At 35.7% G+C, this 20,083-nt stretch overlaps 1 protein-coding gene across 6 annotated transcripts in view; it reads left to right on the top strand.

The window, feature by feature from the left end:
• CCDC171 (coiled-coil domain containing 171) overlaps positions 1-18,143 on the top strand; it is a 383,549-nt gene extending 365,406 nt beyond the window's left edge. For all 6 annotated transcript variants that reach the window (XM_074017436.1, XM_005581679.5, XM_045373284.3 and 3 more), the window contains one exon: positions 15,719-18,143. In XM_074017436.1, the coding sequence (XP_073873537.1) occupies positions 15,719-15,946 (228 nt within the window). In that variant the 3' untranslated portion in view covers positions 15,947-18,143. The remainder of the gene's footprint in view (positions 1-15,718) is intronic.
• Positions 18,144-20,083: the final 1,940 nt, after the last annotated feature.

Below are 20,083 nucleotides of genomic sequence, written 5' to 3'. Positions count from 1 at the left end.
CTAAAATTGACTGAAATTAATCACAATTTACTGTCCAAGCCTTCCCCTGGAAGCTGCAGGCCTTCAATAGACTCCAGAATTCCAAAATACTTTCATCAGACAGATTCTGCCAGTGCAGTTGTTGTCTAGGTGGTTCCTGGTGCCTACTACTCAGCCATCTTTCCAGAATCCTCTCAAATCCTTGCTCTTAAGCACTATATTATATTACATTTTTAATAAGATGTGATAAGGTGCTTTCTATCAGGGACCTATAGCTTTAGTGAGGAAATAGACATATATGTATGTGTGTGTGTGTGTGTGTATACTTATAGCAAATTATAATAAGCAACATTAAAGTAGTGCAAGTGAGAAGTGAGAATTATCTGTGTGAGGACAGTAACAGTGGAGATAGAAAAGGATTAGATTTTAGATAGATTTAGATGAAAAATGTGGCTGGACTTAACGAATAAAATTGATGCAGTGCAATTTCCTAATTACTTAGTAATTCATTCAAGATCTCTCCCTTCCTTGAACTTCTGGTAAGAAGTGAGCAGTGTTCAATATAACAAATGTGCATTTACGTAAAGAAAGGTTTTCTGAAATTTGAAGGCATGTCACAAAAGCGCTTCTACTTGGAGACCTGACTTCGAAAGCTTGAAGCGTCTTCTCAGATTCATAGAATGGTAAGTTATGGTCAAACTGTGCTTTGCCTAGTGTGAAATAGTGGTAAATATCTGCTGGGATTAGTTTATAATGATGGAGGCTAGGATTCCCCATCTTGTAATTAGTGTTTCAGCTTTGAGTACTGATAGGATACTTGGAATTGAAATCATAATTCTGCCTTAGTAACTATAAGGATCTGCATTTGGATGTCAGTAACAAAGAGACCTATCTTTAACGTTTTGTGGCCTCTTTATCACACAGCTTTAAAAATGTAGGTTTCTAAAGGAAGCATAGTTTATATTACTTTTCCTTTTCTTTATATAACATTGATTTTTAAAATAACTCAAATTTTCAGAGTGCAAATAAATGAAAACGATTATATGCTTAGCTCTGAACATATTGGGAGGTGAGAAAAAAATGTGCAAAATACTTAATTTTCCAAAAAAGTATTAAAATTTTATTTCTTAGCTGAACATGTATTCAAGTACAATGTATTTCGTCTGAAAGCCTCAGCAACATGACAAAAATTTACAGAATAATTATTGTTGAGTTTGTCCATAAGTGCATGTTTATGAGTAGAGGCTAAATTCCATACTTTTGAATGTGCCTAGACCTTTGCACTTTTACTTCTCAGATGTTCTTTTTTAATGCCAGGTAGCCTTCATACAATATTGTTATTAATGATATAATGGAAGAATTAACTATAAATTTATAGTTAATATTAAATTTTGGTAATCTAAAAATCAAATCTTTCTGTCAGTAGGGCCGAAAGAACTGACTTGAAATTTAACTTTAGTCATCTAGAAGTTTTTTTTTTTTTTTTTTGAGCAGCTTAATGTATCACTATAATATTTCCTAGATTCCTGTCCAATTCAATATATGGAATGACTAAACTGTAGTCATACTAGTTCTGAGCATACAGGCAAGAAGAAAAGTCGTTAAACATCTTGCTGTGTGTGAGCAGTTCGAGGGCAGGCAGACACCATGCACCTTGACCACCTATTATGAAGCTTTTTGCTGCCGTGTCAAGTGAAAGCGAGTTAATTGGGTGAAGCTGTGGAGCATGTTAGGGGCCTGGTAAAGGGTTGCTGTCTGACAGCTGAATGTCAGCAAAAGCCAGTCAAGTGTGGCTGAGAGACAGAGACCTGTCACAAAGTTCCCGCAGACTGGAACACAGTTAGGAAGCTGAAATATGGTTCCGTCTCACTTTCTCCCTCATTGAATCCAAGCACCTTAAAAGATTTTACACTGTATGTGTCAACTCTTGTTCTCTAAGCTGTTTCCCCCTAACTGTCCTGCATTCAAATGATTGAACAAAAGATGCTAATGTTTAGCAAAGTGAATGTAAATTCCCTCTTTTCCCCTTTTCTGCCCAAGGAGATAGACATTCAACTCAAAGGAAACTTTGAAGGTTTACATCAAACAATTAGATTTCCTAAAAATTTAGCTTATAATAGAATCTTTTTCTCAAGAGAGCGTGAAAATTGACAATTAAAGCAGTGGAATAAGCAATGCATTTTCCCCTGATACAGAAAATCAAACTTTAGGGAGCTAGGATTCCTGTCTGAATGTCTTGAGAATGGACACTGGCCAAGATAACTTTCCTCTTATCTGTTGTCACAGGCTTCTTTCTTTCTTTTTCTCAGTGGCCTAAGGTATAATGCAATAATTATAGCCACCAGAAGGTCAGTATAGATTAGCATTGAAAAGAACAGTAAGTTCCCTTCTGTAGCTTGAGACACTTCCAAAGGAGGAATTGAAGAAAGTTGAAATTAAAGAAAATGAAGTTAAACTCTGTGAAATAAAAATATTTGCAGAAAGAGGAGTTTAATATTAAAAGATACCCTATTCATTTTCTTTAGAATATGGACTAGAATAAGTCCATTAACTCACTCATCCATTCGTTCATTCATTCAACAGGCAGGTATATAGAGTACCTGCTCTGTACTTGTCACTGTGCAGGCCACTGGTAGTATAGAAACAAGCAAGCAAAATAGCCTGTGGCTTCAAGGAATGAACACTCTAAGCCAGCACTATTCATTAGAACTTACTGTGATGATAGAAATATGGCTTTGGGGCACTTGGAATGTGGTTAGTGTGACTGAGGAACTGAACTTTAATCTTTAATTTAATTTTATATTAAATTTTAATTAATGTAAATTAAATAGCTACATGTGGCTACCATATTGAATAGTGCAGGTTTAAGCAAACATAAGACTGTGATACTGTGCTATTATAAAAGTGTGTATGGGGTGTTATAATAACACAGAGGTGAGGTATTATATCGTATCATATTATATTATATTATATTATATTATATTATATTAATTATATTATATTATACAAGGTGACAGAGGCCAGGGAAAGTTTGGGGTAAAGGTGATACCTGAGGTAAGCTTTGACCAACAGTAGGAGTTAAGCTGATGAAGGAGCCTCCTTCTAAATAAAAAGGGCAGCATGCAAACGTGGCTCCAAGACAGGAGAAAGCAGGGCATGCTTCAGGATCAGCATTTTGATTAGTGCGGGAGAGCAAAGCTGTTTTATGAGAAATTACCTTAATGTGATGGTAGTGTCCAAGAAGACTACCAGTCAAGTTATCCAAGAGGTCATAACAGAAGGTATCACAGACCAAGTTAATATGCTGAAATCACATGGTTTGTGGTACTAAACATACAGCAAAAAGCAAGAAGAGATACAGCAGGGAGCAAGCAGGGGGAAGGATCATAACCTGACTTCTTAGTTATGCAGTGTTCATGTGCCCTGTCTCTCTCCACTGCATCAGCCTTCTTCACTCTCTGTGAGGTTATGAGGATCAGGGTTGAGATTTGAAACAGGGGGCTTGGAAGACTGAAGGTGCCTGAGGCTACTTACACACACTTGCTATCTAGGAGAGATACAGGGACAAACATGCCTGGCCAATGGCTAGAATTTGCCACTGAGGCTGCTGAATAGCTTTGTGTTTTATCTGCAGTTCTAGGGTCAATTTAAGGATGACATTAACTAGAGGTGGCTTATCTCTACCTTATGGTGTGGCCTTTCCATCCATTTCTATCTATAAAGTAACATGTCTTACCATATGAATTCTGCCTATGTCCCACAAACTACTTGCTGATTCATTATCTGTGCTTATTAATATTTCTTATGAGTTTCATCTATCCTATTATTCTAGTCTTTAATCTTATATTTGAATATTTTCAAATAATAAGCAAACATACAATAAAGAATAGATGAAGTAGGAAATAGCAAAGTCTGAAGAGATGACTTTGTTTACAAAAATTAAAAGTACGTTTAGGTCAGACAAAGTGAAGAGACAAATAACTGATGAAAAATATTTAGCAAACAGCTTTGAAACCTATTTTAAAATTATTGTCCAGTAGACAACCTACCCCAAGCGTAAACTGCATTTCAAACAAGTCTAAGCCTTTTTGAAGAAACAGTGTGCAGACTCTAGAGCGTTAATCTGAGTGAGGGCTCTGGCAGTTGGAGAAGGACTAGTGGAGATTTTATGGTCAGACACCCAGAGGAGGAGATGCGAAGGGGAGAGAACGACCTAGTGCCTTTCCTCCATGCAGGACTAGGGACTGGCATCTGGACTCTTAGAAAAAGGACTTACAGGTAGAAGCTGAAAGAAATGTTTTGTGATAGACACCACAAGACACTGGGTTTCAGTCAGAGTTGTCACAGTTTTCAGATGACAGAAAGGGAAGGATGGACACCCCAAATTTTTGTTAGAGCTGTCACCCATATGGCCTACTGAGCCCTCTAACACATTGAAGGCAGATCCTGATGGAGGGATTACAGACACCAAGCAGCTCTTGATGGGGAATCCACAGGGATGTTTGAGGCTTGTATGAGCAGGACAGGGAAGGACCAGGGTAACTTGACTCACTTGGGACTTTGTATCTGCAGAATGATGAGGATGGGAAACTTCCAGTGCTATTGCGCATCAAAGCTTATCCTATAAAAATAGCAATTATGTGGTTTCATGGTATTTCAACAGATTCTAATTTAAGGAAAACTGGATCAGAATGAAGATTAGTTAAGGTCTAATAAATAATCCCCAAAACAAGGAATTTTTATTTGTTTAATTAACTGTTGTATCCCAGTACTTGGAACAGCATTTGGCACATCATAGGCACTCAATAGATATTTACTGAAAAAATAAATGAATAGAGCTAATTTAGGATACTAAGAGGGGTATGGATTTAGATATCTTTACGCATTATGCAAGCATAGGGAAAATTTATTATATGGAATTGATAATATAGGGAGTCGATTCCTGAAATGTAGCCTGGAGTCATATTATTTTGGATTTTTGTGTTTGCTATATTTTACTGTTACATAAGATGTTCTCCCTAGGGATAGATTTGGGTTGAGACTGCTGGAAATGATGTGGTTATATCAGAAATAACATTCCTGACTATCATGTAAAGGAAATGTCATTGCCAGCTAAGTGATTTGTTTTAGAACATATGCCTCAGTGCTTGTTGTGATTTGAAGGCATTCCGCAGATATGACACCCAGATCACATGATTTGTCTTACATCTGAAGTGCCTTTCTCTTCCTAAGAAATAGACCACATTCTTTTAACTGAAGATAGCCAGTCCCTCCAGAAACGCCCAGCTATGGAACTGTTCACAGGGTCCACAGCCCTGGGGAATATAGAGGTTATACCATGGTCAGTGGGGAAATAAAGACACTTTGCAGCATTCCATGAAGAACTGCTAAGGATTTTAGGTGTGATATAATGGAACAATGAAGGAAATGGCCTAAAACAGCAGTGGAAGGGAGGGGCATGCAAAGAAAAATTGGGTTTCAAATTGCAAAATGAGAATTTAATGCCAAATTTGTTGAGATGTGTGATTGACAGATACTTATATTGTTAGAAAAGTTTAGGAAAGTCATTTCTTTCAAACTACTTTGAATTCTAAATGATTCTTTCCTTCCTCTGCTATTCCTTACCCGAGTGCCTGCTCCGTAATTCCACTCCTTGAAAAACGTATTGCTACGAGGTCTAAGTTTATAGCTTCCAGATTACTACTAAATTTTTGACATTGAATAAAAAACATTTATAACTTTAAGAGGAAATTCTTCAGTAATGAAATAGTGGTCAGAAAACTTTTGCCTAATAGTTCCCAGAGAGAGTGTGACATGTGTACATTATGACCACAGAAGTCGTAATTTGGCAGCTGGAAGTGCTATTTGGAGTAAAATGAAGGCACACAAGTTATAAGTAGCCACTCTGCATAAGGAGTTGCATTTGTGCAGAGTAGAGGAACAAGTTACTCAGTGTCATTATTTGTGTAGGTGTTTACTCAATGTAAAACTGTAAATATGACTTAGATAACTGAAAACATTGAAATGAGAGTGTTCTTTGCTAGATTACAATCTTTTCAAAACATGCAAAACACTTAAAGACCTATCCTCTGAGACCTTTAACTATCCAGTTACATTTTCATTTTGACCACACATTTCAGAGCCACAACTCTACTAAAATATATAGATGTATTTCAGTATATATAAATATATACAGTTTCATTTTTTAATAAAGGATTTTTAGCTATAAAAGTAAAACATACTTACTCTAGGTAATTTGGAAAATACAAATCCTAATCCTAACTCAGAATAGAGAAAAAAATCCCAACAATTCCAATACCACAAAACAAGCACCATATGTAATTTTGTGTACCGCTTTTTCACGATGTAGTCTAGCCCTAGGGTCAGCAAATCTACATGCCACCTGTTTTTGTATGGCCTGTGAGCTAAGAATGGTTTTAATATTTTAAATAGTTATGGGAAAAAAGCAAAAGAATAATAACGTATCATGACACATAAAATTTATGTGAAATTCAGATTTCACTGGCCATAAATAAAGTTATATTGAAACACAGCCATGCTAATTCATTTACATATCCTCGATGGCTGCTTGTGTGTTACAACAGCAGTATCTAATGCTTATAACAGAAAACATATAGCCTACAAAGCATGAAATTCTTACTGTCTAGCTCTTTACAAAGGTCTGACCTTTGGTTAGACCCGAACATTTGTCCCATTATCCAAAAGTTTATAACTGTAAATTTTATAGCTACGTAATTTTCCACCATGTAGCTATAGCCTACTTAACTATGCTTCTGGTTCAATATGAGAGTATTTCTAATTTTTATCTGTTATTATTAATATAAAGAACCTAATCATAAATGGAATTGTTAGATCAAATGTCATTAACCATTTAAGACAGTTGCCCAATTATAGATCCAGTGGTTCTAACAATTTATACAGTTACTAGCAATTTATGAATGCTTGCTTCACAATGCTTTCACTAACATTTAGTGTAATTTTTAAGTTTTAATTTTTATCGGCAATAAATGTCTTATTTTCCATTTTTGATTACTTGTGGGGGTTACCATTTTTCCCCATTTATTTGTTACCCAGATGTATTTTTGCTGTGTGAACTGCCAATTCATAACCTTCTCTCATGATTCAAATAATCTTAAAGCTAAAAAATCATGGAAAGAAAAATTTAACCTTTCAAATCTTTTTTTTCTACCCAAACTCCAATTTAGTTCTTTTTTCCAAAGATTATTAAGTTTCTTTTGATTTCTTGTGATTCTTTTTTCCAGAAAAAATAGGGATAGATATGCATGTGTGTGTGTTTATGCTTATTTTTAAATATATATTACTATTTTTATATATGTATATACACATAAACACATGTATACATTTTGAACTTTTTTTTCACTTGGATATATTTCTCTATCAGCCTTTACATATTTACCTCGTTTTTAAAATAGTTGTATTATATGGTTGTGTCATACTTCACTTAAATAACCTTCTGTTGATGGACCTCTGGCTTTATTTTTAAAATGTTTTATATATCTATCTAAAAATGCTTCAGTGAACATATGCTCACCTTGGTGAACTCTTTTGAGTGTAGCCATAGAAGAAATGCCTAGCAGTGGAATTGCTAGGTCAAAGGACCTTTAAATTTTTGTCTTCCAGAAACGTTGCACGAGCTTGTATCCCTAACTACATGGCAAACGTTTGCCGGATTCCCTCTTCTCAACAGTGGAGATCATCAGACATCTAAGTTTTTGCCCATTTGATATATGAAAAGTAATCTTTAATTGGGATGTGTTGTATTATAGTTCTTTACTTATGAATGAAGTTTAGCACCTTTTCATATGTTTTTTGGTTATTATACTACTCTCTCCCCCATCAGACATCCAGTTTGTACATGAGGCAGAGCCTGGCAGTGCTTTCCTGATATCTGTTTTCTCTCTCTTTCTTAGTAATAGAGCCTCTGAATGCTACCTGGGCTGCTCAGGAAACAAACAAACAGACTAACAAACTACATTTCTCAGACTCTCTGAAAGCTAAATTACTTATGTGACCTAAGTTCTAGTCAATGGAATGTAAGTAAAATTGTGCAGTTTTAGTAAGTGTCTGTAAACGGAAGCAGTGCCTCCTTCTTTGTTCCATCTTCCTTTCTTCTGGCTAGAATGCACACATACTAACTGGAACTTGAGCAGCCATTTTTGATCATGAGTTAAAAGCCATGTACTGAACTATGGAGTCCAAGATAGAAGCAGCCTGGATTCTTGATAACTTTATATAGCCCTGTCAGAGGGAAATAGACTTTTATTTAAGCCAATAGCATTTAGAGTTTTCTCTTACAACTGAACTCAGTCTTAATAAATATGCTACCCTCAGCCTATTTTCTAATTACATTATTTCAATTGATCTGCATGAACCTTTTGTAAATTAAGAAAGTTACTTGTATGGGGTTTCTATGTGTTCCACATATTTTCACCAGTTTGTCATTTCAGACTTTCAGTAGCATTTTTCTATATGGTATGCTTTTATTTATTTATTTGGTTTTTGTATCTTTTCCTATATTTGAGTGCATAAACTTATTTACATTTTCAATTCTCTCTGAATTGTTTGGGAGTGTATGTTTCTAAGACAGAGGGGAAAATGCTTCCTTTGCATTTTCTGGCCATTTCTGGCACTCTCTACCATCAGTTGTGTCAGGATTGTCAGGTTTGCAACAGACTGCAAGCACAAGGGTATGAAGAATACTAAGAAAAGAAAGAACAACAGCCACTTGGGAGAATTCTTTTACTCTTTTTATAACCTCAACCACATCAGGAAATCTAAACATCCTGGAGAAGAAAATGGGACTTACTGTTTTGTCAGGCACAAGATATCTTGAAGTAATTTAAAATTAAAATTTAAATGTTCTAGTGTAATTTAATTAATTAATTATTTTTTGAGACAGAGTCTCACTCTTGTCACCCAGGCTGGAGAGCAATGGCACGATCTCAGCTCACTGCAACCTCTGCCTCCCAGGTTCAAGCGATTCTCCTGCCTCAGCCTCCCGGGTAGCTGGGATTACAGGCACCCACCAGCATGCCTGACTAATTTTTTGTATTTTTAAGCAGAGACAGGTTTTCACCATGTTGGTCAGGCTTGTCTCAAACTCCTGACTTCAGATAATCTGCCAGCCTCAGCCTCCCAAAGTGCTGGGATTACAGGCATGAGCCACCACGCTTGGCCTTAAATATTCTAGTGTAATTTAAAACCTCAGTGCCTCATTTTGTCTCTGAATATAACAACACGTAAGCTCCTTTGATGAAAGGGCTATAACTTTCATTTTTGTGTAAGTTCCATGAGATGTATGTATTTACTCCAGTAAGTACCACAGGCATTCAAATGTTGGACCACAATAAAATAAATATAAACATTTATTTTAGCCTCTAACACAATCTATGTACTTTTATTTTCCATTTTCAGAGAGGTTTGTTGAGCCCTTATTTTGTTGATGAAATGCCTCTAGATATAAAATAAGCCTGAGGCTAGGCTATATCTTCCTTGGGTGACATGGTAAGGTAGTGGTCAAGCACATGAATAGGAGAGTCAGAGGAATCAAGATTCACATCCCTTTCTACCATTAGCAAGCTGTGCAACCAGTGGCAATTTATTCTACTCTTCTGAGTCCTAGTCTCTTCAACTGTAGAATGAAGATAATTGTAGTGCTTTCTGATTGAGTCACTGTGAGAATTCAGATAATGCCTGTAAAAGGAAATCTAGCACAGTGCCTGACATGCTCAATACATGTTGACTATAATTGTAAAGTTAGAATTTATATCATTTGAGAAGAGTAAAAAAGAGAAGTGAAGAAGAGGAGCTACTCTATGCTACACATTTTTGTGTATATTATTCCATTTAATCCTCATAACAGCCCTGTGAGGAATTAGTCTTCCTCCTTTACAGATAAGGATACAAGTTCACACAGGTTAAGTAACTTGTCAAGGATCACATAATTAGTAAATGGCAGAATGAAGTTTAGAACCTTAATTCTTTCCACTTTCAAAGCCCATATTCTTTCCATTATTCTTTGCTAAATCTAATTGTGACATAAGCTGTATATGTGTGAAATAACAATAAAACACCAAGACCATGAAGTAATAATATAAGTCATTTGTTCATTCACTCATTCATCATTTAGGAATCTTATTTAGTCCCAGATATTCTGCTAAGTGCTAGGGGTACAAAATCATGATTCCATTACACTAAGTGCTCGTAGTTTTATAGGGGAAATATAAGGATATACAAATAAGTGAAAAAATAGTAAAATAAATGCTCATGAAGGAATGTAAAAATGAGATTGGATGTTACAGTTAGCTGTAGTTGGGGAAGGATGGGAAGAGGATCCAGAAAAGCCTCATGAAAGAGGCAGACCTTGGCCAGAGTTTGAAACGTGGAGGACTCACCCAACAAAGAGCAGAAGTGGACAGACTGGAGGGCGATGTGAACTATGGAATATCCTAATTAGGGACTCACAAGTTCCATGTACCTGGCTTGCACAGTACAAGTGAGGAAATGGTATATGAGGCTGGACAGGGAAGCCAAGAGCAAGGGCATGGTTATAGGGAAGCATGAAGAATCAAAACCATTGATTCAATCAATATTCCGCATCAAAAAAGTAGCCAAGGCTGAATTAGAACCAGATAGAATACTGAGTGTCTGCCTGAGTACAGAGCTGTTGTGATGTGAATCAAGTTCCTGTTAATACATTCTACCCCTTTTTTCTGATTTGTTTCTACCTCTGTGATTGTCCTTTTTAGATCTCTAGGCACGCTGGGCTCTTAGGGTGTTTCCTAATGCAACTTCTTTGCATTTTTCCATTAACTCACATTTCTTCCTATGCCTTGATGTCAGTAAGATAGTAAAACTAGTCTGTACTAAGGTTTAATGACTTACAGGGAGAAGAATGCATAAAATATTCCTACAAGCTTGTTATTGGTAGCTAAAAGTTAGAATTGGTAACTACTGTATGAGAAATAAATATTGGATGGCATGATAGCAGATGTGTGTGTCTGAGTGTGTGTATATATATATATTTATATAATAATATATCAAGTATATGTGTGTATATATTTATAAGGTGAATGCATGTTTTTATGTGTATATATCTCAGATATAAAATTGAGTATTCCACAAGAGAAAACTATGTGATTTTTGCCAACTCTGACTGTGTAAACTACAGTGTCCTATGAGGCCAGCATGACAACTGGAAAATTGACAGGTAGAATTTGGCTAACTAACCTGAAGTATTTAGAAGAAAGAAAACTTTGTGACACTGAGTATTGAGACTCTGTTGGTAAGACTCTCACGTTAGGAACCAAAGTAGAAGTGGCAAGGGGGCCTCACTGTAACACCCTCTGGTGGGTGCTTTGATTTCTTCATCTGTTTATGTGGAGCTGTGCAGACTACTTAAAAGCAGTCAATAATTTACAGGGTTTAAAACATCATCATGGAGTTTGAAGTAATGAAAGAGTACTATAGAATCTAATTGAATGAAGCCACGTCATCGAAATTGTGGCTAATCTTGTTATCTATTTGGCTTTATTTTAGAACAATGTGCAATGTGCAATATGTATTCTTTCCCCTTAAGAATGGTAAATCTACATCCTCTCAAGTATTATATTCGGGAAACTGATTTCTGGGTTGATGTCCCTCAAAAAAGTTAAGGTTTATATAGTATATGCTCTCACATGTGGAATTATGGCAGACCTGTAGAATTTCAAAGCTGGAAAGAGTCCAGCCCCTCATTTGGATGGACTAATTTACCTGCCTCAAATGACCCAGTCGGATTGTAAAAGAGCTGTGAGGAGAAGCTAGAGTCCGCTGATCTTCAGTCTGGTATTCTTTTCACCACACTATGTGCTTAGCATAATCTCCATGCAATACTACTAAGGCTTACTAAATAACATTTTTCCTCACTTTTTATAATACTAAATTCTAGAAGACTTAACTTGATCATAAATGTTACACAGGAGACAAATGGCTTAGTTTCAGAAGCCTTGGTCGGCAAAAAGACTTTGACTTACAGACAATTTATTGGGTGGTTATTTTATTATTAGACTAATGCTTTATTTGTTTATTTTTGTTTGAAAAACATTTGTGGAAAATTAAGATATTAAAGCCTTGGAAAATGGCTATTGGATGTGTCCAATTACTGTATTTCATAAGATTTTAAAATGTAGAAATTTAGTAGACACATTTTGTATTGTGAATATGTATTTAGCTGATGGACTATAGCAGTTCAAATAGAATCATTTATAGCTTATTGAGTAAATAAAAGTGCTTCCATAAAGATTCACATGACACCTAGCTTTTATTTCAGGCACCTAATTTCCTTTTGAAAAACTGCCTAAATTTAGATTTACGTAAGAGGCAGAACACCTCAGTGGTTTTAAAAGTAGTTTATATGACCACAAGCTTTACAGATTTAAAATACAAGATGAGGTGGTGCACACTAACTTTTAATGTTCTCTGACAAAAAGTTATTTAACTGTCCTTTACTCTCTCTGTTACATTAAAATAGTACAAAAGTATTATGTATTTCTGGATATTATTCTGGGTATTTATGACAAGAAAAACAGTTCATATTTACTTGTTATTTTAACATCACATTCTCAAATCAAAGTTTCACCAGAATTGTTGCTAGCTTTTTTGTTGTTGTTGTTGTTTGAGACAGAGTCTCGCTCTGTTGCCCAGGCTGGAGTGCAGTGTGCAGTGGCACGATCTTGGCTCACTGCAACCTCCGCCTCCGGGTTCAAGTGATTCCCCTGCCTCAGCCTCCCAAATAGCTGGGATTACAGGCGCACGCCCAGCTAATTTTTGTATTTTTAGCAGAGGCGAGGTTTCAGCATGTTGGCCAGGCTGGTCTCCAACTCCTGACCTCAGGTGATCCACCTGCCTCAGCCTCCCAAAGTGCTGGGATTACAGGCATGAGCCACCGCCTCCAGCCGGTGGCTTTTTTTTAAGCTCTTAAGTGACTTAAAATCAGACTTTACCTCATTTCATGAAAAAAGTTTTTTCCTAGCAGTACAGCAGATGATCCCAGTAGCAAAAGCAGTCATTTGTTTTCCTTTATATAAAAGTAACTCTGTTTACTTTCTAGAGACTATACTTTTGGGGAATACAAGACTTAAAGGATATCTCCCTCTCTCTGTCTCTTTTTTTTCATCTCTGGAGATTTTTAGATTATTTTCCATGTTTAGGACATAAGGTCAGAAAATGGTGTGCAAAAAGTGAGACTAATTTGAAATACTAGGGAAATAACACCCCATTTCAAGGTTATTTAGTCAAAAATGTTATATTAGATGAAAGGGTGCTTTCAGACAATGTAGTGGAAAGTAGACATATTAGAAAAAGTAGGATGAGAAAAGGCAAAAGAGGGACCTCTTTGTAGGGTACCAAGATCTGTAGAATATTGAAGAGAAATGAGCAGTTAGTAGAGACTTTCCCTAAACACTGCCTTCCTAGCTTTGTAATGTGTTAGGTTGATGGATTCACAAGAACAAAAAGGTAAACTTTAAGTACAGCATATAGGTTTGAGTAAATTATGCATATCACTAATATTGACAAAACAGGAATGGTTGGTCAATTTGGCATAGTCACCTTTATCTAAACATCAAGAAGAAAATACCCCCAGCAGATATCTGACCTTCCTTAGACTGATTCTGCACACCCCTCTATTTTCCATACATAGTTTTCTTAGACCAGAACTTGAAGTACAAAAATGTATCAAAACAAACTTTTGAAGTCTTTTCTGACAATATCTATTATAATAGAGAATACTATGGCTATAACTATGTTTATTAAGAAGAAAATCAGGCCCCACCATTTCCTCCTCTTCCAGCATTCCCCTAACCCCCAGGCCTGGCAGAATGAGAACTTAGTAGATGGCACTGTAATGTTTATAGCTGCAAAGTCAATCCAGTAATGACACTGCTAAAAAATGATTGTAGCAGCAGTAAAAATGCAGCTGTGTGCACCTCTAGCCTCTGATGTAATGAGATGCCTCTGTTCAGGTTCTGAACTGAGATGATCAGGCCCAGCATTGGTTCTGCAAGCAAAACCTCATTAATACTACGAATCAGGGTCCGCACATGATTTTGGAAGTTGTTTTCCTTCCATTGGGAAACCTTGTCCTTCGTAGAGCTATTTCAAGTGACCATTTTAGGTGTTTCCTAACTTCCAGTATTAAAAGACATGATTTCCGTCAGCTATAGGCCTGCAGTAGAGTATCAAGAAATCAAAAGAACAAAGATCAAAGAAAATTGCTGACCTAGGTGTTAGATGCAGATATTGATTTTTTCTCCAGTTGTAGTTTTAAAAAAATCCACAAAAATGGTAACACATACAACAGTTGAATTTCTAATACTTTCCTAAAGCCAGTGATAGCTTCCCTCTTGTTTTTACATGTAGAAACAGTTTTGTATAACATGACATAATAAAGTATACCTTATAGTTTACATTATTTTGTTATCAAAACTGTAAGGGGATCTACTAGAAAGTTTAAAAAAACCCTGCAATATAGAGTATGATTTTTAGTGGAGATACTTATAACCAGACTTGTTATTTCAGCAGCATTTATTTTGTGGGAATCTGGAAAATTATGCCATACAATTGATCACTATTTTCCTGCCATCTTTAAATGTCATAAAATAATGCTTACCTGCTTTACTGCTAAGACTTCTTCATGTTAAATATTAACTACCAGATACTGATATCACTTAAGGCTTAAATGAGTAGCTTTATCAAAATGTTAATTCTGTTGTCCAGTATTTCATGACTGTGTGGCATTTTTAAGTTTAATTTCCAACAGTTTCTGGATACCATCAGTGTTCTCAAATATATGACAAATTATTCATTCCCTTATTTTGACACATGATTTCTAAATACTTATAATAGTCTTTATCAAAACAGGGTGGTATCATGGACATAAAGATGGAAACAATAGACACTGAGCACCAGGGACTACGAGAGTGGGAGAGGGTTGAAGAACTACCTCTCGGGGACTGTGCTCACCACCTGGCTGATGGGATCATTTGTACACCATACCTCAGTGACTTAAATCAGTAATTACCCATGTAACATATCTGCACATGTACCCCAGAACCTAAAGTAATAAAGTTGAAAGAAAAAACAGGGTGGTGGCATTATTATTAAAGTAAACCCAAAGAGTTCTCATTAGAATTTTGTATCTCAATATGCCATTTTCTAGAGGTCACTGGGATTGGCTTATTTTTCTTTGTGCTACTTTTGTCAAGTAAGTAAAACAGATAGGTTTAAAAAACATAAATACTCATAGTTTATTTTCTAAGCAATCTAATCTTCCATATTATATGGCACTTATTATATAGCATAATGAAATAAATGCTATTAGCATCGGTTTCTGTAAATTGCCAATGAAGTCAAGGTAAAAATCCCTGATTGTATTGACTCTTTGACATGATAACTTTATAAAGAGTTTTACACAAAGATTTAGTGTTTAGATAAATTCCTGTTGTCTAGAAAAGTCATAAAAGAGCAAATAAGGGATTCAGTCACACTTGGAAAATAATTTACTATCTATATATTCTCATATAGATTATTGAAATAGTAATTTCCATCTCATTTTGTATTTTAATGATTATTAGTCTACTTGCCTGTTTATGGTTTTAGGCTCTGTTTGAGAGTTTTCAACTCTATGCTTATTATTTTTTTCTTTTGTATGTCACAGATAGGATCACGAGACCATTCAAATCTCTCCATTCCTTCAAGAGCTCCTCTTCCTGCTGACACAACTGGTATTGGGGATTTCTTACCATTGAAAGCTGAACTTGATACAACTTACACTTTCTTAAAGGAGACATTTATAAATACTGTTCCCCATGCTCTGACATCATCTCACTCCTCTCCAGTGACTATGTCTGCTAATGCCAACAGACCAACTCAGATTGGATTATGACTTCATGAAATTTAAAAATGGAGGAAGAGTTAACAGTACAATTAAAATTGTTTTGAATGGGAATTTTCTTATTAGTTGACTTTTGTTTCAGCAGAAGTGGCAGTGGATTTAAAAAATTTGTGCGATATCTTGATGTATTCTGGTAGCTCTGTCTCCTTGAATAAGGAAATAGCCAACTTTTTTCTCTCCAAGTTTTATTTATTATCACAGTTGCTCATTTTTATGTAACATATTTTTAAATGTTAAGGAATGACACATTTTGGGTAATTTCCCTCAGACTTAAAAAAATCAATAAGCCATTTTAGTCTCTATCTATCAAAGTTGTTTCATACTTGTCTATTTTAAAGCAGGACTGCAATGCTTTAATAGGATTGAGAGAGCTATTTGAAATGTATGCCAATGATTCCTGTCATTTCATGGCAGCCCGGCCATGGTTCACTGAGCCCCCTCTTCTCTCTTGTCAGCTCAACTGAAGACAAGCATTTAGTTGCAAACTTTAAGCAGGTTGTGCAAAACAGAAATGATGTGACTGCTTCTCCTCCTGCACAATAATGTCACTCCTGGTCAATGTGAGAAGGTCAGGTTGCTCCTTGTAAAGCTACATGATACCACTTGCCCATTTGAACAAGTTAAGTTAACTGCTGAATCTGGTCCCTGAAGGCATTGAAAACTCATTCTTTTAGCAAGTCTGCATTTGATAAGAAAGTAGAGCAATTGTGCTGGAGGATTTCTGTGGTATGTTTAGGCACTTCATAAGGACAGTTCCCACACCAGGATAGCAGGTAATACATTTAGTATAAGCGAAAAACTTCAAGGTAATGGCTGTTTTGACCTTCAAAATAGGCTCCTTTTTTGTTTTTGTTGTTGGTAGGACCCAAGAGTGACGCCCATCTTTGATGCTGACAGAATTTAAAACAAGGCCATTGCCCTGCATTTTCTGCCTTGTAGCACACAAAAGTAAAATTGTATGTCAGGCCGAGATGTCGGGGAGCTGACAAGATGCCCCAGTGACATTTCAGCTAGAAAGAGCAAGTGTCTTGCAACCAAGTGGTCAAATATCAAATAATAGGTCAAGCAGGAAGGAGCTGAGTTCTAACCACAAAGAGGTTTCTGGTAACTTACTTGACAAGCTTTTGGGTGCTTTGTGGCTTGACAAAGTGATGTTCTGTTGGGTATCGCTAGACAGACTGTTCTTTATCGCCTTCAGAAGATCAGACATTGACATTGATTAAACTCTTTAACCCTTAAAGGTTAAACCCTTGCAGTTTGCATCATGGTAAGTGAAGAACAAAAGAATATTTGTAGTAAGAATTTGTTTTTGTATTAATCATTTAACTCCCTAGTGCTATTAACTTCTGATATGAACTGTAGCTTTTGACAAAGAGTTTTGATACAGAATCTATTTTTTATATTATTTTTCATTATGGAATCTTTCATTATAGATACATTAGAATATAACAGTATGTATTACGGAAGTTTTTTTGTCTTATCTTTACAGTGACATTTGATTCAAATATACCCAACTGCTGAGAATTTTTTTATTGGCCTTGGTAAATAAGATTTTATACTAACTATTTGTTAGTAGCCAAATTAGCCAAGTGATTTATGCCATCTGAGGGAACACAGCAGTATTAGTGTCGTACTATGTAACACATCCTATTCTTGTAATACCGAACCACTATAATTAGCTTTATATAAAACTTTAGAAAGATTATGTGGAGTAAAATTATATCTTTAACCAAATTTCTCTTAATTCTTTCCTCGGAATTATTTTTAATATGACCTGTGCGACATGACCTGTATGAAATTCAACTTGCAAATTTACTATAACATGGAAAGTGCTACTTATTGTTTTTATACAGATCATATAATTTCTGCACTTCTCAGAACACCTTTCTCTGCTGTTCCACACAATGATTAGGATATTGTTCATTTAGAAATTGATAGACAATTTTTTAGTTCATGTGATATCATTGAGCTTACAATTCTCACTAGAGAAAAACAATGTTACTATGTGTAACCTCTATGTCTAAGTGTGTGTGTGTATGTTTGTGTTGAATCTGTTTTCAGATCCTACTGATTTTAGAGGAACAACACTTTTGTAAAATGTGCTTTGGAAAGGCCTTGGTCTTCTTGCCTTAAATTTATAATCTGTTAATGGGATAACTCCAAAAATAAATGTGTATGTGTCTTCATATATATGGGTATCTGACTTTACAGGTACATTTTGTACCTTGAATTCTGAACCATAAATTCAAAATTCATAAATTATGATTAAATCAAATCAAAGCATGTCACATTTATAAGCAACTAGATGCTAAAGGCCATAGAAACTGAAGGATGAACCTCCTGAGCGATCATTAGTATTCACTACCAAATATAGTAATATTTATACCATATGCTTTTTTCCCAGAAGTCAGACCCAGCAGGAGGAGAAGATTTAATGACATATCCTATGGAGATCTGAGAAACTCTAGACTGCTTCTAAGCACCTTAGTGACCAATTGCTGCATATTTGAGATCTCTGTTGTGTTGGCAAGGACAGTTGCTCTATCAGCTTCTCTATCTTTTAAACAATGATGTATAGAGTAGACATATCTCAGGAGAATGACTTCACATATTTTTGTAGAGGAAAGGAAATTTTACCTTATACTTCAGAATGTGGATTTTCTTACTGACCTTCTGTGATCTAGAAAAACACCTATAATACCCATCACTATTAATTCTTAAAGTTATTGTTCTGATACCTGAGTCACACTTACATTTTGAGAAGTTGCCAACATTTTTAATACGTGTATTTTGTAATGACATAATATAAAAACAAAGAGGTTTAGGATTGCAAAAATTGCCAGTTCAGTGATACTTTAATGACATAAATAAATAACCTTTTAAATAGAATGATCACTTTAATTTACCAAATATCTGACCCTTATTAAACTTAGCAACTCTATTTCCTATTTCACATTTATGACATATGCTATTATTGAATGTTTAATGAGATTATTACTAGTTTCATGTTACTTTATTTACCAGTTGTCTAAATTCATTCTGTAGACCACACCGAACAATAGTAGGTTGATCCTACTTCACTGTGCACTTGTTCTTTTTTTAAGAGATGGGCTCTCGCAGTGTTGCCCAGGCCGATCTTGAACTCCTGGGCTCAAGTGATCCTCCCACCTCAGCCTCCTGAGTACTAGGGACTGCAGATGCGTACCACTGTGCCCTCACGGTGCACTTTTTACAGAAAAGTTTTCTAATATAAAAGGTGGAAGATAATTAATATTTACCAAGCAACTGCTTTATGCCAGTTATTATAGCAAAACTAATGATCTCACAACAAACCTCTAGCATGGGTATTTGCATCACCATTTTAGACATGAATAATTGAGGATCAAAAATGTTAAGCATCTGGCTACCAAAGATCATACATAACCTAGGAATTAGTAAGCCTAGAGCTGCAATTCCAAAGCCCACATTATTTTGAAACACTGCCAGTCCAGCCTTCCAGAAATAATTAACACTTTTTAAAAAGAAAAAAAAATTTTTTTTTAATTGTCCTGACCAGTTAGGAATAATTTTGGTAAGTATGTTTTCATTTGAAATCTAGATTTCTTATGAATTGATTAGACAAAACAAAATACATCCATACTAGCACTATGTATGTAAATAGTAACTGTGAAGTTTGTGTCTATCTTTCAAAGGAAACACCATGCTGACTGTGTTGCCCATTGTCTCTAGCTTGGCCCACAAGATCACACAGATACTCTCAGAAGCAGAGTCTCTGTTGAGAGGTACTGATGGTAAGTCAGCCTGGCCATGCTATTACTTCCCAATGGAAAATAATGCCATATGCCAAATAAAGCTGATCAATAAAGCATTCACTTGTGTAACTCCTAGGATAAAGATTTAAAAATATATTTTCTGGACTAGCATAGTAGGCTGAATAATGGCCCTACAAGATGTCCATATACTAATCACTGGAACCTGTGAATGTTACCGTCTATGGCAAAGGGATTTTCCAGGTGTGGTTAAGTTAAGGATCTTGAGATGGGGAGATTATCCTGGATTAGCTGGGTGTGCTCTAAATGCAACAGGAGGTATCTTTGTAAGAGAGGGAGGTGCAGGGGTTGGTTGATA

This window comes from Macaca fascicularis, chromosome 15, assembly GCF_037993035.2.
Source record: "Macaca fascicularis isolate 582-1 chromosome 15, T2T-MFA8v1.1".
In the NCBI taxonomy this organism is placed as follows: domain Eukaryota; kingdom Metazoa; phylum Chordata; class Mammalia; order Primates; family Cercopithecidae; genus Macaca; species Macaca fascicularis.
The sequence above is the reverse complement of the archived record's forward strand: the minus strand, read 5'-3'. Positions and strand labels throughout refer to the sequence as shown.